General features: G+C 47.0%; 1 protein-coding gene across 1 annotated transcript; it reads left to right on the forward strand.

The window, feature by feature from the left end:
- The first annotated feature begins 574 nt into the window (after window positions 1-574).
- LOC130025972 (protein ZGRF1-like) lies at window positions 575-24,672 on the forward strand. Its single transcript, XM_056116639.1, is given in 18 exon segments — window positions 575-967; window positions 1,932-2,070; window positions 3,758-3,942; window positions 4,141-4,337; window positions 8,102-8,244; window positions 9,101-9,244; window positions 10,198-10,312; window positions 13,422-13,681; window positions 15,311-15,470; window positions 16,044-16,121; window positions 17,010-17,157; window positions 18,966-19,093; window positions 21,484-21,607; window positions 22,882-23,058; window positions 23,163-23,297; window positions 24,169-24,430; window positions 24,523-24,625; window positions 24,627-24,672. Coding segments are annotated over 18 exon segments (2,937 nt in total).
- The last annotated feature ends 1,258 nt before the right edge of the window (window positions 24,673-25,930 follow it).

Consider the following 25,930-nt stretch of genomic DNA (forward strand, 5'->3'; position numbering starts at 1 on the left):
AACGCCCCACTTCCCATGAGGTTTCAGTTGCCCCCGGGAGTGGTCCTTGAGTGCAGAGTGAGAAGTAAACTCTGAGTGCCACTGAGTGTGGCCCAAAAAACAAACAAAATTATTATTATTTGTCCTTCTGGGCCATGTCCAGCAGTGCTCAGGGCCTGGTCCTGGCTCAGTGCTCGGCTGGTGCTCAGCCAGTGTGGGACGCTGGGTTCAAACCTGGGAACCCTGCGTGCAGAGCATGTCTTCAGCCTTTGAGCCACTTCTGGGCCCAAAACCATTACACATTTTAACAAAGGAAATAAAATGATACACGTTGTGTTTTGAAGAGGGAGCCAGGCAAGTGCAAGTTCATACTTCTTCTTTTTTTAGTTTAGATATTGTTTATACTAGAGTCTGGTGCAGACAGACAATGCAATTTTATTTCATTGGCTTTTTTCCCCTTCCAGTAATGGAAAGGTCTAGTTTTTTGGAGAACGAGAACCTTGCAGAGCTTCCATTAGTCAGTGGAACCCGAGCTCCGCTGACCGCCTTGCCTGCTGCTGCTGACCCACCCGGCTTTGCTCTCCAGCCAAACTCCATGCACTGGGACAGCCGGGAGGCTCCCAGGTTTCCGCTGCTCACCCTGCAAGAAGACTCTGTACTTCCGGCGTCAGGCTTTGGGAGACGGGAAACGGGTTTCCCTCGAGCATCCCGAGCCACGAGTCCGGAGGCCGCGTCACGACGCCACCACAAAGAAGCTGCTGCAAGCAAGTGGCTGAAATATCAGAACCTCACCCAGCGCGGCACTGAGCATGATGCGGCTGGTAGCGCCCATACTGTGCTCGTCGGGGGCCCGGGGCCCAGGCAGCAGGACGCCCTGCATGCCAGCCCCGTAGACTCTGAGCACCTGCAGAGGATCAAGGACATGCTCGGGCCCCAGCAGCAGGCTTACCGCAGCCAGGACCCGGGGTCCGGAGGCAAAGCATTCCCTGTGAGTTCACAGCCCGGGAGGGCGTGCTCGGGGTAGGCCGGGCCGCCTCGTGTCCCAGTGCAGGCTTTTCACTGTCTGGATTTCAATAGAAGGAGAGAAATTATATTGAAACTGGGTCTGCTCTGAGAGCTAATGACTTTTAACTGTAACTTCTCTAGAATGATAGCTTCGGTCCCATCTTCTTCGACTTAAAATCTTTCCTGATTGAGGCCAGAGCAATGGTAGAGCATGTAGAGCATTTGCCTTGCGTGTGGCTGGCCCTGGTGTCCATCCCCAGCCTACCATCTGGTCCCCGAGCCCAGTGATCCCTGAGCACAGCCGATTGTAGCTCCCCATCTCCTCCCACCAAAAAAGATCTTGCCTTGTGCTTGGAGCCATAAGTGAAATCAAGTCTTTGAAAGTCCAGTATTTGAGTATCCGGCAGATAGAGACACTTGGGCGATCACTTTCTTTTGTTCCACCACAACCTTTACCAGGATCCTTGTCACTGTCCCCTCTGTTCTGCTGATCAGATCATTGTCAGGTCTATCATAATTTATGTTCACTGCAACAATTTGTTGAATTTGGGGGGATTTTTTTTTTTGAGTGCTGGAGACTAAGCACAGGGCCTTACGCTTAGAAGGCAAGTACTTTGCAGAGTGGAACCCCCAGCCTGCAACAATTCTCAAAACAGTTCTATCTACGAGTATTAATATATAATGATCCATTCACATCAGTTAAATTTTCCCTAAAAAATTTAAAAGATCTGAAAGCGTATCAAGGAAAAGGTAGTTTTGTTTATAGCTAAAAGTGCCAAGGAGAACCATTCTTGCTCTACTTAGGTTCTCACTTATAATTCGAAAATGATTTTGAAGGGCTTTGAAAAACAGAATATGTTTATTTTCTTAAATCAATAGAAAGTATTTGCTCTTTAGTAAAAAGAATTTTGGAAGTAGTTAGAATAACCTGAATTATTTCATTTCAGGAGGTAAATTGCTCTGAGCTATGCTTCCCAAGTGGCCAGAAAACAAAATCTGCTTATCTTCCCCAAAGGCATGTTCACATACCAGCTGTCTTTCAGTCTCCTGCACAGTATAAACAGATTTTTACATCGTGTCTCATAGGTATGAGTATTATCTTTTTATTTCATTTTGATTGACTGTGGTTTAATACAAGTTGTGTATCACTGTGAGAAAGTATATCACCATTTTGTGAACGTTCATATTGAATTCCCTACTTGATACCTGTTATGTTTACTCCTGTTTTTTTAAGGTTTTTCTTTTTCTGCTTGTTTCTCACACCTAGCAGTGCTCAGAGGCTATTCCTGATTCTGCTCAGAGACTATTTGTGGTGCCAGGGATTCAAGCTGGGCTCAGCTAGCATGCAAGCCACGTCCCTGTACTCTCTCCAAGCTGGCCCCTTAACCCAGTTTGAAAACCACTAGCTTTATTCTTATTTCATGTCAAAAATCTAGTTTTATAAGTGAGAAGCAACTATATACATATAGCTTTTTATTTTGACTTTGCGGATCTCTCAAAGAGAGACCAAGCACACTTTCAAAATGTTGTTGGGAGTTGCTGGATAAGAACTGAGTATTAAAAGTAGGTAAAACTAAAAATAAGGTAGGTAAAGAGATATTCTTGATAACCTTTCAATATCAGTGTTGCAAAGCACAATGCCCCACAGTTTGTGGGGGGAAAAGAAAGGGAGGGAGAGAGACAGAGGTGGGAGAGAGAAAAAGAGAGGGAGAGGGAGAAAAGCGCCTGCCAAAGAGGCAGGTAGCGGGTAGGGGTTGATGGGAGGGAACCTGGGGACACTGGGGGAGGGATGGGTGTTGGAATACTCTCTGAAATCCAATCATGAGCAGCTTTGTATGGATCGATCTCAGTGATTCGATAAAAAAGTTAAAATAAAAACAAAGTGTGCTGGGGAAACCATGTGGGGTGCTGGGGATTGAACTAGGGCTGGCCATGTGTAAGGCAAGCATCTTAAACTCTGTACTGTTGCTCCAGTTGAATTTATAGTTTTTAACATTTTAAATAAGGTGATGTAAACATTTGTTAATTTTATTAAGTAGAAAATTGTAAGTATGATGCATGATTGCATGATTCACTGTCACTGTCCTCCCGTTGTTCATCGATTTGCTCGAGCGGGCCCAGTAACGTTTCTATTGGAGACTTTGTTGTTACTGTGTCTGGCATATCGAATACGCCACGGGGAGCTTGCCAGGCTCTGCCGTGCGGGCGAGATACTCTCGGTAGCTTGCCGGGCTCTCCGAGAGGGGCGGAGGAATCGAACTCGGGTCGGCCATGTTGGCTGTGTGCAAGGCGAATGCCCTACCGCTGTGCTATCATGATTAAAATGTAATTAAATCAGGGTGTTTGCGGCAGGGGTGGGGGTGCATACTCTGCTGGCTCTGTGCTCAGGAGTGAGCCTTAGCAGTGCTCAGATTATACACACTGTCAGAAATTTGAGCCTGGGTTCTCTCCACATGGCCACATATAGGGCAAGTGCCTCACCTTCTGGGCTAGCTTTCTGGCCCTGGCATGCAGCCAGCTCAGGTTTGATCCTGGCATCTCATAAGTTTCCCTAAGCACTGGCAAGAGCAATTTCTGAGCACAGAGCCAGGAGTAACCCCTGATCATTGCCAGATGTGGCCCCAAAACAAACAAGAAAATGGATTTTAGTACAAGGCTTTTAGCTCGCTGTTAAAAAGAACTAACTCAGCTAACAAACAGCAGATGCAATACAGACACAAACTACTTTGTATTTCATTTTCATTCGTACTATCTTTTATGTACTTTTTGGTAGAACATCTAAATATAATGCTGTTTGGATTGGCCCAAAGGCTGCACAGAGCCCTCGCAAAAGTGGACATTTCGTTTTACACATCGCCAAAAGGAGAAGAACCAAAAAGCATGGGAAAGAGTGTACCATCCTGCTACCATCAGCAACCTGCGAAGCTTGTCATGGTGAAAAAGGACGGTCCTAACAAGGTACTGTTCTTCCTTTCTTTCCTCCCCCCCCCCCGACCCCCCGCCCTGCCACAAAGTACTGTCTCTAACTCTGTAGAATAACTAGTGTACTGGTGTATTTTAATGCAAGCAGCGTTTGTTAAAGTCTCGACAAACAGCATGAATAGATAAAAACATTGCCTTCTGTACCAGTTTAATATCTTTCTTTTCTCCCATTAGGGCCGTCTCTTTTATGCCTGTGATGGACCCAAAGCTGACCAGTGTAAATTTTTCAAGTGGTTTGAAGCAGTAACTCCAGGAAACTTAGTGGCGGGAGAATCCCCACCCGTCAAGGTTCTAAGTGATATAAAGAGCATCGGCTTGTACTTGAGAAGCCAAAAGATCCCTGTGTATGAGGAATGCCAGCTTTTAGTGAGGTGTGGTGTTTTGTGGTTTCTTTTTTGTTCTTGGGCCATATTCAGCAGTGCTCAGGGATTCCTGTTAGTGAGCTCCAGGGACCATATGCTGGGGATCTAACCCAGGTCAGCCTTGTGCAAGATGAATGCCCTGCCCACTGTACGATCACTCCAGCTCCCTTAGTGAGGTGTGTTTTATTTTTTTAATTTATCTAGTTTTTGGTTTGGGGAGCCACTCTTGACGGCACTCAGAGATTACTCCTGACCCTGTACTCAGAAATTACTCTTGGAGGGCTCAGAGGACTATATGCGGTGCTGGGAATCGAACCTGGGTGGGCCGCATGCAAGGCAAATGCCCTCCCCTCTGTACTGTCACTCCAGCCCCAGTGAGGTGTGCTTTAGGTTGACCAAATAATGGCCTCTAGTTACTTTAAAAGACAGTGACGCTGACAGCTCACAGTTTTACAGGTGTTTGAGATGGGAGAGGCATTGGAAAGACAGGGTACCTTCGTCTCTGGATGGAGTGATAGCACAGCGGGTAGGGCATTTACCTTGCCCGCGGCCGACCTGGGTTCGATTTCTCCACCTCTCTCAGAGAGCCCGGCAAGCTACCGAGAGTATCTCACCTGCACAGTATAGCTTGGCAAGGTCTCCGTGACATATTCGATATGCCAAAAACAGTAACAAGTCTCGCAATGGAGACTTTACTGGTGCCCGCTCGAGCAAATCAATGAACAACGGGAGGACAGTGCTACAGTGCTACCTTCGTCTCTGTGCCTAAGGGGGAACAGCCAAACAGGAATAAGCCCCCCAGATATTTCTGGGGCCTTCTGTCAGCATCAGTAATACCACACTCACTGCAGGAATGATCTCTTTGTCATGCTTGGGGTCAAACCCAAGACCTCACCCATGTGAGGCTTGTCCTCCACTACAGAGCCTTCGCCCCGACCCTAGAATACCACTCTTCTAACCACATGACTTATTTATTGGGCTCAGTGTTTGAGCCTGGTGGTTATCAGGGGCGCCTGCAGCATTTAGGGATCAAACTTGGGAACTCATGCATTGCCAAGCATATAGCCTGGCCCCTTGAGCCTACCCTACAGTTCTAACTAGTTTAATACATCTGCCACAATCCTCAGGGGAATCCAACAAACCATGAGATTTTTATCAGTGCAGATAAAATTCTGGTCATTTTTATCAGATAGGTAAGGACTTTCATGAGCCTGAAGCATATAGTTTAAAAAAAAAAACAACAGAGGGCCAGGGAGAGAGCACAGGGGGCCAGGTGCTTGCTTTGCATGCAGCCTACCGCTATTTGATCCAAGTCCTGCCAGGAGTGTTCCTCGACTGCAAAACCAGGAGTAGGCCCTGAGCACAGCCCAGTGTGGCCCGAAGCAAAACCAGCAGAGGCCCAGAGAGACAGGTGAAAGGGTGCATGCAGGCTCTGCCTGGGGCTGGGGAGAGGGGTGTCCTAGGGCCTGTCCCCTTCAGTGCAGCATCCCCAAGCGTGAGCTCTGCAGGCTGCCCAGTGTAGCCCACCCCCTCCCTAAAAGAAGAGAATGCTACTTTTGGTGAAACATCTTATAAAAGTAGGATTATCCAAGAGGTAAACATAATGACCATCTGCATAGTAATTTGCTGATAATACTTGAGAAATTGTGTGTGTGTGTGTGTGTGTGTGTGTGTGTGTGTGTGTGTGTGTGTGTGTGTGTGTATGCATGCATGCACACATGCTTCTATATGCCAGGCACTCCTAGTGATCCCATGTATTATTTGAATCATACAATGACCTAGAAAGTAGAGAGATATAGGGCGTTATTTGTTATTCCCCTTTGAAAGTTATATAAACAGAGATACTCAGTATTTCTAAGGTATTTTCTTGTGGGAAGGGGTGGATGCCCAAATTGTTTTCAGGGTATATGGGGGCTACTGCCCTTGATATCTGGCCACTGGGCAGTGGTAGAACCCAAGGACCTGGACATGCTCAGGTCAGGGACCACCAGGACCTCCCACGCAGTGGGGCTCAGGCCTCGAGGCCATCCCAGAGATGGTTGGAGGCTTGTGGTACCAGGGGCTGACCCCAGGCCAGGCGCACACTAACCCCTGAACCAGCTTCCAGCACCTCGATATATATATATATATATATATTTTATCTCTTTTAAGATTCATGTTAATTTTGTGAGTTGAGTTTCTGTTTTCCCTCTTGTCACAGTATTCTATTTTGTTTGCATGTATCAAAGGATACATATACTCTGAATATTTTTTTGTTGTTGTTTTTTGGTTTATTTTTTTGGTTTTTGGCCCAGTGGTGCTCAGAGCTTACTTCTAGCTCTATGCTAAAAACAGGATAGGTGGGGCTCAGAGAACCACATTGAGCTCCAGGGATTGAACCAGGGGCCTTGTGTAAGGCAAGCACCTTACCAACTGTACTATCGCTCTGGCTCCAATATCTTGGCTAGTGTGAATATTGTTGCATTGAACATAGGAGTGTATGTATCTTTTCAAATGAATGTTTCAGTTTCCTTTTTTGTGTTGGGTCACACCCAGCAATGCTCAGGGGTTACTCCTGGCTCTGCACTCAGGAATTACTCCTAACAGAGTCATATTGAATGCCAGGGATCAAACCTAGTTGGCAGCATGCAAGGCAAGCACCCAACCCGATCGATGTACTATTTCTCCAGCCCCTCAAAAGAATGTTTGCATGTAAGGGGGTAGGTGCTGAGAAATGGAATTGCTGGGTCATATGGAAACTCTGTTCTTTTTTTTTTTTTTTTTTTTGGCTTTTTGGGTCATACTCAGCAATGCTCCAGGATTACTCCTGGCTCTGCACTTGGGAATCACTCCTGGTGGTGCTCGAGGGGACCATATGGGATGCTGGGAATCGAACCCAAGTTGGCTTCATGCAAGGCAAACACCCTCCCTGCTGTACTATCTCTCCGGCCCCCATTCTTCATTTTTTCAGTTGTATCCATACTGTTTTCCACAGTGGTTGGACCCTACGAAGTTCCCACCCACAGTGTATAAGGATTCCTTTTTTCCTACATCCCCACCAACGCAGATATGTTTGTCCTTTGACATATTTGGTATTCCTACTCTTGTGAGATGGCATCTCATTGTCATTTTGATTTGCAATTCCCTGATAATCAGTGACAAAGAATACTTTTTCATAAATCTATTGGCCATACGCCTGTATGTCTTGAAGAAGTATTTACTCTTCTTCTCTCCCCAATCTTTGGATGGTGTGATTAGCCTTTATTGTTTGTTTGTTTGTTTGTCTTAAGTTTTGCCAGTGCTGTATAAATTGTGAATATATCTTTTTGCCAGAAGTGTGGTGAGTGAGTATTTCTTTCCCCACTCACTGGGTAGGTTTTTTAGTCATTGAAGATGCTTTTGAAATCAGTATCATGAAGAGTTCTGCCTCTGTTTTCTTCGGTGAGTTTTATAGATTTAGGTTTAATATTGAGGTCTTTAATCCATTTTGTGTTAATATTTGTGCATGAACAAATGAGATGCACAAATGGTCCCAATTACTTTAGTATGTGACTAATCAGTTTTACTATAAATTTGAAAGTCAGAGGAGAGGTCTTAAAAGTTCTCTTCATGAGCCAAAAAAAAGTTTGTAATTGTGGTGATGGCTGTTACAAGACTTGCCTAGTAGTGGGGATTTGTGTCATATCCCAACATGGTAGTGTCATGAGACTAGTATATTGCATGTAAGTCATGGCTCAGCTAAAAATATTTGCCTTATATGCAAAATCACTTTTTGTTTTTTATTTATTTTGCAGAAAAGGATTTGATTTTCAAAGAAAACAGTATGGCAAACTGAAAAAGTTTGCTCCTGTGAATTCTGAATTTTGTAATAATGAGCCTAAAAGCAAACTTTATCTTAAGTTGAGTCGGAAGGAAAGTTCTTCAACTTACAGCAAAGGTGAGAGGGTCTCGTCTGATGACAGCATGATCGCATCTAAGCCTTGTCACCCACCCACGGCTCCCCACCTTGCAGAAACTCTTTAAATTCCTTCAGTCTGTCTGGGACTTCCTGAGGCCCTATGGTTTCAGGATCAAACCCAGCGGCCTGTGCATGTGGGCACATGACCCAGCCCTCTGAGCTCTTTCCGCTCCATTTTTTTTTTTTTTTAAATAGTGGATCAACGTGGAGAGTATCATGCTAAGTGAAATGAGTCAGAGAGAGAGGGACAGACATAGAATGACTGGCAGGTCTCGGGGGACCATGTGGGGAGCCGGGATCAAACCCAGTCAGGCATAGGTAAGGCAGGCACCCTGTCTGCTCTACTATGTGTCCGGGCCTTGGGAAAACGTTGTTATTTTATTTATTTATTTATTTATTTTTGGCTTTTGGGGTTACATCTGGCAAAGCTCAGGAGTTACTCCTGGCTCTGCAGTTGGGAATTATTCCTGGTGGTGCTTGGGGGACCATATGGGATGCCAAGGATCAATCCTAGGTCAGCTGTGTGCAAGGCAAACACCCTCCCCTCTATCCTATCACTCCAGCCCCAGGGAAATTTTTTTTTAATTGAATCACTGTGAGATACAGTTATAAAAGTTTCATGTTTGAGTTATAATCATACTATTGTCATTTCTAGGGGGCTGGAGAGATAGTACCAGCATAGAGCCTGCGGCCAACCCTGGTTCCATCCCCAGCACCCCATATGGCCCTCTGAGCTCACCAGGAGTGATCCCTGAGCACAGAGCCAGGAGTAACCACTGAGCACTGCCGGGTATACCCCCCATACAAACAAACAAATAAAATCTTATCTTTTCAGATGATCTTTGGGTGGTTTCAAAAACCCTGGACTTTGAGTTGGATACTTTTATTGCATGCAGCGCTTTCTTTGGGCCATCGTCTGTCAGTGAAGTGGAGCTGCTGCCCTTGAAAGGTTATTTCCCTTCCAACTGGCCCTCTAACAGTAAGTATATTTCCTTTAAGTAAGTATTACTGTACCCATCTTAACTTATTTTGGGTGGGAGGCCCCACCCAAGAATGCTCGGCACTTACTCCTGGTTCTGCACTGGGGATCAGTCTTTGCGGGCTTAGAGGACCGTATGGGTGCCAGAGGTTGAAACCAGGGGGGCCTGTGCCCTGACTCTGCTACTGTCTGTCTCTGACCTCCATCTCTTACCTTTTTCTTTGTTTTGGGGCCATACCCAGCTATGCTCCGGGGTTACTCCTGGCTCTGTGCTCAGGAATCCCTTTTGGCGGGGCTCAGGAGACCATACAAGGTGCTGGGGATCTAACCCAACTTGTTTGTGTGCAAGGCAAAGATACCGTCCCCACTATATATCACTTTGGCCCCTCACGCACCTTAGTTTCTATTGGAAAAGGATGACAAGGCCTAGAGCCAGCTCCATGGTGAGCGCACACTGTGCATGCAGGAAATTCAGTGCCTGGCCCTGCACAGGCCCCGAGCACTTTTCGGGAATCACCCTTAACAGGGCTGGGAGGAGCCCCTGGCACCAGCACCCAAATGGGCAGCAGGCCTGGTTGGCAAGACTCCTTCCCGTTATCCCCTCCTACCTTGCTGAGTTGTTCCTTTGCCCGCGTTTCCTGTGTTTTGTAGCTGAGGGGGCAATGCCGGCGAGCGTTAGTGCTGTGCATCATGCCTCAGAGCCCTGACTTGCCCATGCGCTGGTGTGTGGAGTCTGAACTGACCCCGCGCTTTAGGGGACCCACATGGAAAGGTGAATGAGTAGAGAGCTTCTGGTTTAACGGCTCACGGGACCTCAGCACACACATAAGGGTTTAGGTTATGGCTTGTGATTAATTCACGAGCTGAACTCTAAGCAGAAGGGGTATTTACTGTGTTTCTTCCTGGTTTGTTTCGTGTACATTAAAGGTTCACTCTCAGTGTTCTCTCTCCAGCCGTGGTACATGCGTTGCTGGTCTGTAATGCCAGCACAGAGCTGACCACTTTGAAAAATATTCAAGACCACTTCAATCCAGCCACGCTGCCTCTCACACAGGGCCTGCTAACAATGTGAGTCATCAATTACTTTTGGTTCCCTGACTTTCATAAACAGAGACTGGGGCTGGGAAAGTAGCTTAGAGCACTGTCAGCAGAGCACTAAGGTCTAAGGGCTGGAGGCCTGGGTTTGATCTCTGCTGCCACATGGTCCCATGAGCACTGTGCTGGGTGAGCACTGCCAGGTATGGCCCCCAAACAAACAAACAAAAAATTTTGGAGTTAAATATAATCATGAAAATATAATAAAACTACATTACAAAAATGTTTCCAGTAAAAGTTTAATGGTTTTTCAGATTGAAATTACTTTCAGTGGTTAGAAGTAAAATTTGAGAAAGGGAAATATTCTTCCTTTTCCATCTGTCCATCCTCCATTCATCTTTCCATCTATCATAGTTGGAACTCATACAGTTTTCTCATAAATAGCACTATGGTTTTTCCCTGTTGTTAAGAAATTGTGCGTGTGTGTGTGTGTGTGTATGTGTATGTGTGTTTTGACCACACCTGGAGGTTCCAGGAGGTTATTCTTGGCTTGGGGATCAATGCCTGGGATCAAACCCGGGTGTTTTCTTTTTTTTTTTTTAATTAGTTAAACACCATGAGGTACAGATGTAAGGTACTCCATGACTTACAAATTTTTGTGCTTGGGTTTCAGTTATACAATGATCAAGTCCCAGCATCCCTCCCACTCCCCCATCCCACCCTGCCTCTGTGGCAGGGCATTCCCTTTTGTTCTCTCTCTCTCCTTTTGGGTCCTATGGTTTGCAAGAGAGGCATTGAGTGGCAATCATTTTTGGTCTATAGTCTACTTTCAGCATGCTTCTCCCATCCTGGGAGGATCCTCCCAGCACCCTTTATTTGGTGCTCCTTTCTCTATCTGAGCTTCCTTTTTCCCTAGCATGTGTGGCTGGCCTCCAAGTCACAGAGCAAAATTCCTGGTACTAATCTCGGCCACTCCTGGGTGTTAGTCTCCCATTTTGTTATTTTATGTTCCCCAGATGAATGCAATTTTTCTATGTCTATCCCGCTCTTTCTGATTCATTTCGCTTACATGATACTTTCCACATAGTACCACTTGTATGTTAATTTCATGACTTCATCTTTTCTAACAGCTACATAGTACTCCATTGTGTAAATGTACCAAAGTTTCTTTAACCAGTCATCTGTTCTCGGGCACTCAGGTTTTTTCCAGTTTCTGGCTACTGTAAAGAGTGCTGCAATGAACAAACAAGTGCAGATGTCACTTCGACTATACTTTTTGCCTCTCTGGGATATATTCCCAGGAGTGGTATTGCTGGGTCAAATGGGAGCTCAAATTCTAATTTTTTGAGAATCGTCCATACTGTTTTCCAAAAGGGTTGGACCAGTCGGCATTCCCACCAGCAGTGAAGGAGGGTCCCTTTCTTGCCACATCCACGCCAGCACCGGTTGCTTTTGTTCTTTTGGATGTGGGCCAGTCTCTGTGGTGTGAAATGATATCTCATTGTTGTTTTGATATGCATCTCCCTGATGATTAATGATGTAGAGCATTTTCTCATGTGCCTTTTAGCGATTCGGATTTCTTCTTTGCGAAAGTTTCTGTTCATTTCCTCACCCCATTTTTTGATGGGGTTGGGTGTTTTCTTCTTGTGGAGTTCAACCAGTACCTTGTATATCCTTGATATCAACCCCTTGTCGGATGTGTACTCGGCGAATATCCTTTCCCATTCTGTAGACTGTCTTTGTATTTTGGTCACTGTTTCTTTTGAGGTGCAGAAGCTTCTTAGTTTAAGATAGTCCCATTTGTCTATCTCTGTTTTCACTTGCTTGGCCAGTGGCGTGTCATCTTTGAAGATACCATTAGCTTCAATATCATGGAGGGTTTTGCCAACTTTGTCTTCAGTGAACTTTATGGATTCTGGTCTGATGTTGAAGTCATTAATTCATTTTGATCTTACTTTTGTACATGGCGTTAGGCAGAGATCTGAGCCCACTTTTTTGCATGTAGCTGTCCAGTTTTGACAGCACAATTTGTTAAAGAGGGTTTCCCTGCTCCACTTCACTTCTCTTGCCCCCTTATCGAAGATTAGATGATCATATGCTTGGGGAGAGATGTCAGTATATTCAGCTCTGTTCCATTGGTCTACAGCTCTACCTTTGTTCCAGTACCATGCTGTTTTAATTATTACTGCTTTATAGTAGATTTTGAAGTTAGGGAGGTTGATTCCTCCCATTTTCTTTTTCCCAAGAATTGCTTTAGCTATTCGTGGGGGCTTATTGTTCCATATAAATTTCAGGAGTGTTTGCTCCATTTCTTTGAAGAATGTCATGGGTATCCTTACAGGGAAACCCGGGTGTTTTTGTAGTTATGTTTTAGGCCACACCTGGCAATGCTCAGAGGATCAGATGTGGCCCAGGGCATGGAAGACAGGCCTTCGACATTTCAGGTCAGAGCTCGTCCCACTGAGATATCTTTCTCGGTTCCATCCTTTAAGCCAAATTCCCAGCGTTAGAATTTTTTTTTTTTTTTTTTTTTTTTTTTTTTTTTTTTTGGTGGAGGGGTCAGGAGCTGCATCCAGAGATGCTCAGGGCTCAGTCTTCACTCTGTGTTCAGGGATCATATGCGGTGCTGGGGATTGAACTCCGGTCATGCAAGGCAGGCGCCTTACCCACTGAATTCTCTCTCCAGCCCCATTCTCATCTCTATTTTAAATTTACATTAGTAAATGTAAAATTTTCAACTTTATTTTAAAAACGGGAAACAATATTATTAAGTACATTAACATGATAGAAAAGATCTAGTTTCTTTTTTGCTTTTTTTGTTTGGGAGATGTACTCAGCAGTGCTCAGGGCTTACTTCTGGCTCTGAGTTCAGGGGTCACTGCTAGGAGAGCTCAGGGGACCGTATGGGGTGCTGGGGATTAAACCTGGGTTGGTTGCATGCAAGGCAGTCACCTTCCCTGCTGTACCATCTCTCGAGTCCCTTATTCTTTCTACCCTGAAAATAGGGGCATATATTTGTTTGTGCCCACTGCAACTCCCCCAAGAGGCTTATAAGTAAAGGTTCAGTTAAAAATAAGTCTCACTTATTTGAAAAAGTCCTCAGTGCTTCCTTTGATTTTTTTTCCCCCTGCCTCTCTGCTAGGTCTCCATCAACTCCAGCTACCAACAAACCAGTCAGCAGGAGAAAATTCACCCCTCCAGCCTTCTCGAGCGTCAGGCCACCACCTGAGCTGCCCAGCCTAGAAGCCGCACTGCGCTTAGCCAGCGAATTAGCTCAGGCCCACCGGTTAAACCAGGACCAGGCTGCAGCTCTGAACCAGATAGCGCGGATGATGGCGCCACAGCCTGTCCTGGACAACACAGCCCCAGACCGCCCTGCCTGTCCCATCACCATCATCCATGGTAAGGAGTGAGCGCAAGAACAGAGGCCAGCACGGTACGGCCGGCTCCCAGCACACCGTTGACTCCTCAGAATCCCTCCTTACATCAGATTCCGGAGTAACACCAAGTAAAAGATCAGAAGTGACCCGCCACTAAGGCGGAGCCGAGCTGTGCATCTGGTGACCAAGTCCATCCTGCTCTCACTCTGAGGGTCTCGGGTATCAGTTGGGTGCCTGCATGAGGCACTCAGCGTGGGCTTCAGCTGGGCCCAGGAGAACCTGCGGTTAATCGCTCCCACCCTCCTGCCTGCTCATCGCTCGCCCTTGCCCCCTCTGCATCTGAAACTGAGTTCCTAAGAGGAACTGCAGCACCCAGCCCTCCCCACCCCCCCGCCCTCCCACACCCTCCCCCGCCCCTCCGCCATCAGAGCACCTGGCTGTGTTCACTGCCTCTGTAGCGCACTCTCTCCCGCAGACCTCCACCCAGAAGCTGCTCTGACTTTCAGTCCTGTTTTGGGGTATACACCGCACCCCTGCTGGCCCAGCTGGATGCCTCTTCTTTCCCCGTCCATGAGGTCTCAGGCTTCCTCATCTTCCCTCTCACTCAGAGTTGGTCTCCGTCAGCCTGTCACTCAGCCGCGCCTTCTGTTCCCCTTCACGCTTCCGGCTCCCCCGGTCCATGCTTGCCTTGTGTCTCTGTGCAACCTCTAGGCGAGACCATGCGCTGCAGGGTGGCTGCAAACAGCCTGGCTCTCAGAGGCTGTAGCAGTCCATGAATACACTGCATTTGTCAAGGCCCAGCAAGATACCTGGCTTGGTGGCACTTGGTGGCACCAGCAGGGCTGGCACTCAGTAAAGTAAGCATATAGTATGATGCTGACCCCACACTTTATCACTGATCCTCCTCTAGTTTTGCTTCTCTCCGTCTTGTCACCTAATTGGTGTTTGGTTTTGGTTTTGGAGGGTGAGGCTGGTGCTCAGGGCTTTCTCGGGGTTCCCTCCTGATGGGGCTCCAGGGGCCATGGGCAATGTCAGGGAGCAAGGCAAGCTCTGCACCCACCATACTCCCTTCTGGAGTCATTTTCTCTGAGCAAGCAGATCCAGTCAGTTCCACTGCTTAGCATCCTTTTCTGACTTCCTCTGGCCCGTGAGCCAACACTGACACAGAGCCACGGGGTGCACACTTCTTGTGCTTTGTGCCATTGCCTGTGGAGCACTTAACAGCTGCCTGTTCTGGACAGAGGCGACTTCCGGCTGGCAGGAGGGCCCCCCCCCCACCCCCATACAGTACGCGCATCCCTCCTGGCCTCAGCCCTCTGGGACAGCTTGCTCTGGACACTGAGCTCTGCTCCTGCTTGCTTTTAGGAGACGGCCTGGCTCTCCCAGGGCGGAAAGCTCTGCGCTTCCCTCTCCTTGTTTCTGTCCATTCCGGCCACTTGTTGTTCTCCCTTCCCTCCTCGTTCCAAGTGGCCACGGTCTGTTGGCGTCGAGGCCTCCAGTGTTGGGTGTGCTGGGCACCACGTGTGCGCGCAGTGCTCACTGTGTGGATTCCCTGGGAGGGGGGATGGGCACGAGGGACAGGTGAAGTGTGTCTGGCAATTGCAGAATTTATATGGCGCCTTTATTTTTCTCCCTCCCCCGATCTGATCAGGTGTTTTTGGAGCAGGAAAGAGTTACTTGCTGGCACTGGTGGTTTTGTTCTTTGTGCAGCTGTTTGAGCAGAGCGAGGCTGCCCCCCTTGGAAACGCTCGGCCGTGGAAAGTGCTCATTTCCTCTTCCACCAATGTAGCTGTGGACAGAGTACTCCTTGGGTAGGTGTGATGAACTTGGGAATGCTTTCAGTTACTAAATACTCTGAGACACAGTTCCCCTTGTGTGTTTATATTGTTCTTGCAGGGCATGCGAGAACTATAAGGCTCTTGTTCTCCTAACTCAAGCACCAGCAACTATAAAATAGTACCAGCCTGACTTGGGTTTTTTTAATTTCGTTTTGTTTTTTCTTTTGGGTCACACTCAGTAATGCTCAGTTATTAAAATAGGATTACTTTTTCCTGGCTTTGCTCTTAGGAAGTACTCCTGGCAGTGTTGGGGGACCACATGGGGTGCCAGGAATCAAACCCAGGTCTGCCACGTGCAAAGTAAATGCCCTCCCCGCTGTACCATTGCTCCAGCCCCAGTACCAGACTGACTTGTAAGCAGGAGAAAAAAACAAATGCCAAACCTGACAAGGTTAGCACAGGATTAGCCAAGGAACATATAGGCACTTAACATGGAATTCTACATGTACAATATAGTCCTGTTACACAAAATTAACTTTAGTCACATGAGACTCTCTTATCTCCCATTTTATCAATAACGAGAATTTATTTTACCTCCCCTTAAAGGCTTCTCAGTCTGGGATTTGAAAAGTTTGTCAGAGTTGGCAGTATTAGGAAGATTGCCAAGCCAATTTTACCTTACAGGTAAGAACACTAAATTATTGGGTTTTTGTTTATTTGTTTGGGGGGCCACACCCAGCGATGCTCGGGCGTTATACCTGGCTCTGTACTCAGGGGTCACTCCTGACAGTGCATAGAGGACCATATGGGATGTCGGGATTAAACCTGGATTGGCTGTATGCAGGGCCTTACCCACTGTACTGTCTCTCCAGCCCAGGAATACTAAATTCTGAATGCACAAAATGTTCACAAAAGAATTTTATCTGATTCTTACCTTACATTTAGATTGTATTTATTTTATTTATTTAAGCAATTAGTGTTGTTATAGTCAAGGTGCCCAGTATTTTGTTTTGTTTGTCTGGGGGCCACACCCAGTGATGCTCAAGAGATACTCCTGGCTCTGCACTCAGGGATCACTCTTGGCAGTGCTCAGGGGACCGTATGGGGTGCTGGGGATTGAGCCTAGGTCAGCCACGTAAAAGGCAAGCAAGCGCCCTACCTGCTGTACTAGCTCTTTAGTCCCCCCAGTATTTTTTAAAGACAAGTTGAGAAAAGCCTTCTCTTTCTCTTGGTTAACTCAGACAAAAACATATTGGACTTTTTGATTATCAAGTTTTTGTCTCTTTGCAGTGCTGGGGACTGAACACAGGCAGGGATGGCAGTCTACCAGCGAGTTCCTCCCAGCTCTTGGAGCTTTTTGTAATATTTTTTTAAATGATGAATGGAGCCAGAGTGATTATATAGCAGGTACGGCATTTGTCTTGCACCACCGGGAAGTGATTCCCGAGCGCAGAGCCCGGACTCGGACCAGAGCACTGCCAGGTGTGGGCCCTCCACCCCTCTCCCCCCGAAATACAAAAACCAAAAAAAAGAGAGACTTGAGAGACTTCTTTCACAGAAGGATTTCTTTAGCTTGCACGCAGGCTCAGAGAATGAAAGCGAGCAGCTGAAAGAGCTGCAGGCCCTGCTGCGGGAGGACCTGAGCCCCGTGGAGAAGGCGTACGTGAGGAAGAGCATCGAGCAGCACAAGCTGGGCACCAACAGGACACTGCTGAGACAGGTGACTCCCCCCGCAGTGTCCTCAGGACACAGTTCCCTGCACTCAGCCTTTCTCCTTCTCCCTGAGGAGAGTGAGGCAGGTTTTACCCTAGGAGAGCAGGGCCGTGCCTGCACCTAAGCCCCACACAGTTTGCCTTGCCTGCTCTCCCAGAGCACCAATGCTTCCAGGCCCACCTTCTGGACCAGAAATACGATCAATCCGTCTCTATACTAAACTGCCATTATACTGCACATTGTTAGAAGGGGGAAAAGTATGTATGTATGTTACATATACATATAAAATTATGTATCTCACACAGTGATAATAACATCTGTGTGAATGTGGAATGTGTAGTTGCTGAATGCTAAGTCAGTGACCACATCCGACTAGAAAATTCATCCATTTTCCTCTCATTTACATTTAGATCTAAGAATGAAATATTTAGCTTTTATCAAGTTTGTTTTCACCTTGAGAATAGTGGTGTTCTACTCAGCTATTTAAGACTATTTTTATGTGAGTCAAATATACTTCAGAACACGTGTCAGTTTTAATTTAGATCATTCAGAGTGAGTTAATCTTGGCATCTTCGCCTTCATAGATCAATGAAAACATAGTGTGCCGAAGGTGAAGGGGTTTAAGGTCACCAACATGCTCAGTGCCCTGTGGGGAGACTGTCCTGTGGGGTTTTTTTTGTTTGTTTGTTTGTTTGTTTGCATTTACTGCATTTATTTATTTATTATTAGTGAAACACCATGAGGTACAGTTGTAGACTTACAAATTTTTGTGCTTGGGTTTCCATTGTACAATGATCGAGTACCCATCCCTCCACCAGTGCCCATTCTCTACCACCACTAATCCCAGTATCCCTCCCACCCCCCTCATCCCCCCATTCCACCTTGCCTCTGTGGCAGGGCATTCCCTTTTGTTCTCTCTCTCCTTTTGGGTGCTGTGGCCTGCAAAAGAGGCATCAAGTGGCAAAATGTTCGGTTTAGAGTCTAGTCTCAGCATGCTTCTCCCATCCTGAGGGGATCCTCCCAACACCCCCCATTTGGTGCTCCCTTCTACATCTGGGTTGCCTTTACCCCTAGAGTGTGAAGCTGGCCTCCAAGCCATGGAGGAAATCTCCTGGTATTTATCTCGGCTATTCTTGGGTGTTAGTCTCCTAATAAAGTAACATACTTTATGTTCCCTAGATGAATGCAATCTTTCTGTGTCTATCCCTCTCTTTCTGACTCATTTCACTTAGCATGATACTTTCCATGTAGTACCACTTGTATGTAAATTTCATGACTTCATCCTTTCTGGAGACTGTCCTGTATTGGCATATTATTACAGGCTGTTTTCACTCCGCCTTATCCTAGAGGAATAAAATATGTGTGTCTTCCTTGGTATTTTAAAAATGTTTGGGGTTATAACGTCTTCCCTCTGAAAACCAGAATGTGCCTTTTATTATTGTCTGCTGGAGGGCTGGTGGCTTAAGTATCTCTTCCATGATCTCTATTTAATATGGTGGAATAGTGAAAATGTGCACATCATGTGACCTATGATTTCCAGTTGCTGGTAACTATTACTTTTTTGTGTGATTTTTTTTTTTTCATTGAATCCCGGTGACTAGACCTTCCAAAACTGTTCATGATTGGGTTTCAGTAATAAAGTGTTCCATCACCCGTTCCTCCACCAGTGTCCATTTCCCAGCACCAGTGTCCCCATCGGATTGCTGGTAATTAAATTGGGACAAGCTCACTTTCTGGTTTTAGCCTTTAAGTGCTTTGCTAAACACGTTTCCTTATTTCTTGATAATGATTTAACAATTTCTCATCATCACGAAGGTCCGGGTGGTTGGTGTGACCTGTGCCGCCTGCCCCTTCCCGTGCCTGAATGACCTCAAGTTCCCGGTGGTGGTGCTGGATGAGTGCAGTCAGATCACCGAGCCAGCCTCTCTCCTTCCCATTGCAAGGTACCTGCACCATTCCTTCCCCAGGGGCTGTCAGCTGTCACAGTCTTCCAGGCGTGTCCTTGGTTCCAGCCTTTACCAAGCTTTAGCAATCATCCTTAGCAAATCAGGTATTAAACTAATTTGTTTGTTTGTTTGTTTGGGGGCCACACCCAGTGGTGCTCAAGGCTTACTCCTGACCCTGCACTCAGAGAATACTCCTGGCGGTGTTCAGGGAACCATGTGGGGTGCTGGGGATTGAACCCGGGTCAGCTGCCTGGCAGGCAAGCAGCCCACACGATTATTATCTCTCTGGCCCCACTAATGCATATTTTATGGTGTACATGGAACATTCTCTGCGACGGACCATATGCTGGACATTCAAGTACCCATAAAGTTACAGTAATGAAATCAGACCAAGAATTTCTTCAGACTACATTTCCATGTCAGGAAGGTAGAAATTAACTGTCAAAAGAAAGTTGGGAAATGCTGGAACATTTGGAAACTGAACTACATGCTGTAAAAAACCTACTGGACCAATAAGGAAATAAGCAAGAAATAAAAAGATCTCCCAGGTTGGATAAGAATGAATAAGGGTAGAAAAAAAAAAGTAAGGTGGAGTTCATGCCCAATTCAATCAGCTAATCAGTGGCTGAATAAATAGCAGTACTCCTACATAAAAAAAAAAAAAAAGAATGACTAAGGGTAAAGATATTAACTGTCAAACCGATGGGCCATGGGCAACGCAGGCCCATGTGGGGAATTCATGGCCACGCCAGCTCACGGCAAGGGCAGGAGAAAGCCAAATCAGTACTGAACCACACAGCCTGAGAAAACAGAAAAAGAACAGCAAAGAAATCTCCAAGTGGAAGGAAATCATGAAATTAGAGCAGAAATAGACAGGCAGTGAACAACGTAGAGGGGACATGAGATCAGGCGTTGTTTGTTTGGGGGAGAAAGGGTTTGGATCACACCTAGTGGCACTCAGGGCTTACTGCTAGTGCTTGGGGGTCCATATGTGGTGCCCAAAGGCTCCCTTGTGCAAGGAGAGCGCCTTAACCCCTGTTCTAGCTCTATCCCCTGCCCCCTCCCCAAGCTGGTTTTGCAAAAGAAGAAACAAGTGTCCATTGTCGGGAGGAGGCACTTGCCTTGCATGCAGCTAACCCCCGTCCATTCCCCCGCACCCCAGGAGCAGTCCCTTCGCAGTGTCTGAGTAAGCCCTGTGCACTACGGAGTGGACCCTCCTCCCCCTGAAAATGTGCCCGCTGTCACTTACTATCAGGGGGATGCAAATCGAACGGCCTGTATAAAAAAAGACTGTGGAACAAACCAGTGTGGGTGGGATTGTGGTAGGAAAGGGCCCCCTCACTCCCTGGAGGGGCACGCTGTCTGTTCAGCCTCTATGGGAGCAATTTCTCAAAAAAACAAGAATAGAGCTTCAATGTGAAGCTGCAGTTCCACTTCTTACCCTCTAACCCTAAGGCACAAAAGCAATTTGAAAAGATGCGTGCACACCTGGGAATGCCCACTTGGTACAACAGCCAGGGTCTGTGTATAAAGACGTGGTGGGTGGATACCCACAGAGGGATCTCGAGTAACTGTGGGAAAGAGGAAACCTTGCAGTCCGCTGCAGCTTGATGGAAATGGAGGACTGTCACTGAGCAAGATGGGCAGAGGGGGAACAGACACTGAGTGATCTCAGTCATTTGTGGTCTCCAGAGAGGAAAGTATGGGCACACCCTTGGCCTTAGGCTGCTTAACTAAGAGCCCCAATCCCAGGGTGGGGGTGGGGGTGGGGGAGGGTAGGAGGAGGAGGAAGAGGAAGAATGGAGAGACTTGGGCATTTGGGGGAGCAGGGCAGGGAGGGCAGTAACTTTGTATACCAAAGCCATAAGTGTGAATACCACTAGAGCCATTTATAACTAAACTACAATACAAAAAAAATTAGTTGCTGTGTCCATAGAATATAACGGAGTTCAGATTCCAACACAGGTTTTATACAGAATTTAAGCTATTCCCCCCCTTATCCTAGTCATTAGACATTTGGGTCTGGAACCTAATGGCTTCAGGTGTAAAGCCAGAGTTTAAGCAAAATGACTTCTAAGAAAGCTTTCATTCTAAGAGTTTATAGATTTAAAAAAAAAACACCTTTTTTTTTCTGAAATTGTGTTCTGTGAAATAGTTATTTGCAGAGCATGGGACACTTTCTTATATAGCAATATTAAATCTGTAAAGAATTCTGGGCGATGTTACAAGCCTTTTTAGACCCTCATTCATCCTTTTTTCAGGCCTTCTTCAGAGCAGCGCACCTGGGGGATATAGACTGTGAAATGCATGTTGGAAACCTGCAGCAAATGATGTCAGGCCTGCTTTTTCTCACTGCATGCATTAATTGCTGGGTTTTTGATCTTTAGGTTTGAGTGTGAAAAGCTGATTCTCGTTGGAGATCCAAAACAGCTTCCCCCAACCATTCAGGGCTCTGATGCCGCTCACGAAAATGGACTGGAACAAACACTGTTTGATCGACTTTGCTTAATGGTAACCGCTGCTTAGGATGTACTGTTCACTACGGGGTGGATCCCGCTTCCTGGTGGTGCGACCACCATGGGGCTTCAGTGGAACCCGTACTTGAGGCTGTCAAGTGACAGGCTGTCACAGTGACTCATGGCACTGTGCTGTTGTGAAGCTGCGTGGTACCCCTCAGCTCCCCTGGGTGACCATCTGAGAGGCCCACGAGTGGGGTGCCTGGTGCACCTCCCCATTGTCCTGCCTCTCTGCCTCCCGTCCTATGCACAGGATGCCCGTCTGCCTGCTCTGTCAGTGCTCTGTTATGTGCAACCTGCTCTGGACTGGGGGGGAGGGTGCAAAAGATGGGAACAATGTTCTCCATTCAGAGCACTGTGCTGGGGATGCCGAGTGCCCAGCCTGCCTCCGCCCCCCCACCCCACCCCCACCCACAGCCTAATTTAAACATAGAAGGATTTAACATGTTTTGTATTTTACGGTTTTGTCATGTTAAATAATAGTTTTCTATGAACAGATTTCTATTTTCCCTTTTCTGGAGGGGGGTGCAGGGGCACACCCAGCGATGTGCAGGGCTTACTCCTGGCAGTGATCCATGTGGGGTGTCAGGGATCGAACCCGGGTTGACCACATGCAGAGAGCATGTGTCCTATCCACTGTATTATCACTAAGCCCCCAGGACATATTTTCATTCAAAATTTAAGAACTTAGCCAGAGTGATAAGACAGTGGGCAGCGTGTTTGCCTTTCACGTGGCTGATCAGGGTTCAATCCTCAGCATCCCATATGGTCCCCTGAACACACACCCCTTCCTGATCATCACCAGGTGTGACCCAGAAAGAAATAAAAAATTAAGAACTTTTTAATTTATGATTTGTCTTAGCAGAGTTCAACTGTTCTCGCTAAGAATATAATATTAAGTATGTAATATTTAAGTACTTTAATATTTAACTTTGGGCTGGAGTGATAGCCTAGCGGTATGGGTGTTTCCCCTGCATGCGGCCAACCGGACCGACCCGGGTTCAATTCCTCCGCAAGCTACCGAGAGTATCTCGCCCGCACGGCAAAGCCTGGCAAGCTACCCGTGGCGTATTCGACATGCCAAACACAGTAACAACAAGTCTCACAATGGAGACGTTACTGGGCCCGCTCGAGCAAATCGATGAACAACAGGAGGACAGTGCTAATATTTAACTTTAATATTTAAGTACTTTAAAGTACTTTCCATGTTTGTTTTCCCCTGATGGAAAAATGGTGTGGTACTTTCTTTTCTACGTCTGCCCTCCTTAGGGTCATGAGCCAGTCCTGTTGAGGACCCAGTACCGGTGCCACCCTGCCATCAGTGCCATCGTGAATGACCTGTTCTATGAAGGACGCCTGCTGGACGGTGTTTCCGACGCAGAGAGGGGCCCGCTGCAGGACTGGCTCCCCACTCTGTGCTTCTACAACGTGCGAGGGCTGGAGCAGGTCGGCGACGCTCCCCAGGGACTTGGGGGGCTGCTGTCCGGGTGAGGCCCCAGGTCGTTCTCAGCCTTTCCAGGAAGGAGAGCGGGGAGTCTTTCTCATTCCAGATGGAGAGAGACAACAGCTTCCATAATGTGGCCGAGGCGGCGTTTACACTCAAGCTGATTCAGTCCCTGCTCGCCAGCGGAGTGGCGGGTTCCATGATTGGGGTGATAACACTGTACAAATCCCAGATGTACAAGGTTTGTGTCGCAGGGTCTCTGGGGTGGGAGAGGAGGGCTGTTGTCACTTTACAGGACAAGACTTGATATATTTCCAATACTTTTTGGTTTAGTGTCTGAAAAATTGGGGACTACAGATAGTGTATTTTAAAAAGAAACATTTTGATTTTCATCTGGGGTTTTGTTTTTTGTTTTGTTTAGTTTTGTATAATTACATGTAGTCCTAACTGACTTTAATTCAATTCAGTTTACAGCTGTTGGGATAAAAATGCAAATAAACAAATTAGAGGGAAGAAAACGTGGTGTATGCTTTGTGTTTAGGGACAGATGGGGTTGAGTCTGACTTCCAAAATGTCGTTCCAGGATTATTACATTTCACAGGGAAACAGAAGACAGATACCAGATAGCAGAGTCCCCGTGCACCCGTTGCTTCTAACTAATTTTTTCTTTGCTGCATTCAGTATATTTTTGTCTCTAGTTTATCAACTGTAAATTAGCATATAGAAATGATTCTTCCAGAAGTAGATAAATCCTCACCATTGCCTTTGGTTTTTGTTTTGTTGGGGGACCACTCCCGGCAGTACTTAGGACTTACTCCTGGCTCTGCACTCAGGGATCCCTCCTAGTGGGGCTCGGGACCACATGGGGCGTGGGCAGGGGGTGGAACCCAGGTCAGCCCGTGCAAGGAAGTGCCCTACCCACTGCACTATCTCTCCGGCCCTGCCTTTCTGAAATAATAGGGGTTGGCACCGCATGAGTAGTGAGCGCCTCATCCATTATTTTAGAAACTGACCCTGTGTGTGAGAGCCCTAAACCTGAACCCGTGAAGTTGCTTTTGTGTCTGCCTGGCTTGACCCCTCCCCCCTGCCGCGCCCCTCTCTCCCCTCCACAGCTCTGCCAGGCGCTCTCTGCCTCCAACTTGGACCACCCCGACCTGCGGGCAGTGCAGGTGTCCACCGTGGACGCGTTCCAGGGAGCCGAGAAGGAGGTCATTATCCTGTCCTGCGTGCGCACGCTCAGCGTAGGCTTCATCGACTCCGGGCGGCGGATGAACGTGGCCTTGACCAGGGGGCGGCGGCACCTGCTCATTGTGGGCAATTTGGCCTGCCTGAGGGAGAACCGGCTCTGGGGCCGCGTGATCCAGCACTGCCAAGGTAAAGGGGAGCCAGGTGGGCGCCGAGGGTGGGCCAGGCCGGGCGGGGAGATCCAGTTGTCCTAAGCGCCCTTGGTGTCTGTCCTCTCCCAGGGAGAGACGGTGGATTGCAGCACGCAAGCCAGTTTGAGCCACAGCTGGACCGTCTCCTTCAAGAGTATTCGGAAGAACAAGCAGCAGCAAAACAAAAGAAAAAGGGAAAAACAGAGACTTAAAGACGACGCGGAGTCACAGAAGGCCTAGAGCTCCGAGCTGATGGGAAATCTGTTCAGATTGACGCACATGTGTTTATTTCTTATTATCTCAGAGAAAAAAAAAAGACTGTGATCTTTAACATCTGAAACATCAAATCTGCTCTTTAAAATGTATAGCACTTCCATTAAGATTGATAGCTATTGATAATGTAAAGTTTTATAATAAAAGTTAATTTTCTAAAAATATGTGGTTTCTGGTTAGTAAGAAAAAAATGTACAAGGGGCAAGGAAGAGCCTCCCTGGGGACAGCAAGGCCCATCACAGAGTGCTGCCCCCTGAGCCCCACTGTAGGATGCACATCCCATTCCACAGACCACACCTTCCTGCGCATAGCGGGTCCCAGTCTTAATATGTGTGTGTGCGGGGGGGGGGGGGGGGTCACACCTGGCAGTGTTCAGGGCTTACTCCTGGCTCTGCGCTCCAGGATCACTCCTGCCAATGCTCAGGGAACCAGGTGGGGTGCCAGGGATCAAACACAGGCCAGCTGTGTGCAAGACAAACGCCCTCCCCACTGTATTACCACTCTGCCGCCCAACCCCTTTAAAGAAGGAAATGCCGTGCCATCTTAGAGGTGCAAACATTCCCGGGAAGACCTGCCAGGGGTACAAAGGAGGCAGGAGACAGCACAGGGTGAAGACTCTGGCCTCCCATGCAGCCACCTCTGCCAGTGTTTGAGAGCTGCTCCCAGCTCTGTGCTCATCAGGGCTTGTTCCCAACAGTGTTCAGGACTCCATGGTGCTGGGGATTGAACCCAGATCACCTGTGTGCAAAGCAAATTCTCGGGACTTTATACTGTGTCCCTCCCACTCTTATGTCACTTTAAATCATTTCAACAAAAGGCACAGACACTGAGACCAAATACCTACTCCTCACCGACCTTAAACTGGAGTAAAGTCATTATAATTTACTTTAGTTAAATTATTATGTATATAACCACTTATTAACAGTGAATTTATTTGGATATTCTGCACTTTGCTGGTAAATAGATTTTACTAGTGAAATGGCATTGGTGGCTCATTGAAGGTTTCTGAGGGCTTATATTTGCCACTTGAAGTTTGCAACTTAGTGCAAGAAAAACATTAAAACCATTATTAGTAACTGAATTGGAGACTTACCGTTTTTTTTTTTGTTGTTTGTTTGTTTGTGTTTTTTGCCATACCCAGTGGTGCTCAGGGATGACTCCAGTGGTGCTCAGGGGCACATGCCATACTGGTGACTGAACTTTGGGCTTTCACATGCAAAACTGA

This window comes from Sorex fumeus, unplaced genomic scaffold (genome assembly GCF_029834395.1).
Source record: "Sorex fumeus unplaced genomic scaffold, SorFum_2.1 ptg000033l, whole genome shotgun sequence".
In the NCBI taxonomy this organism is placed as follows: Eukaryota; Metazoa; Chordata; class Mammalia; order Eulipotyphla; family Soricidae; genus Sorex; species Sorex fumeus.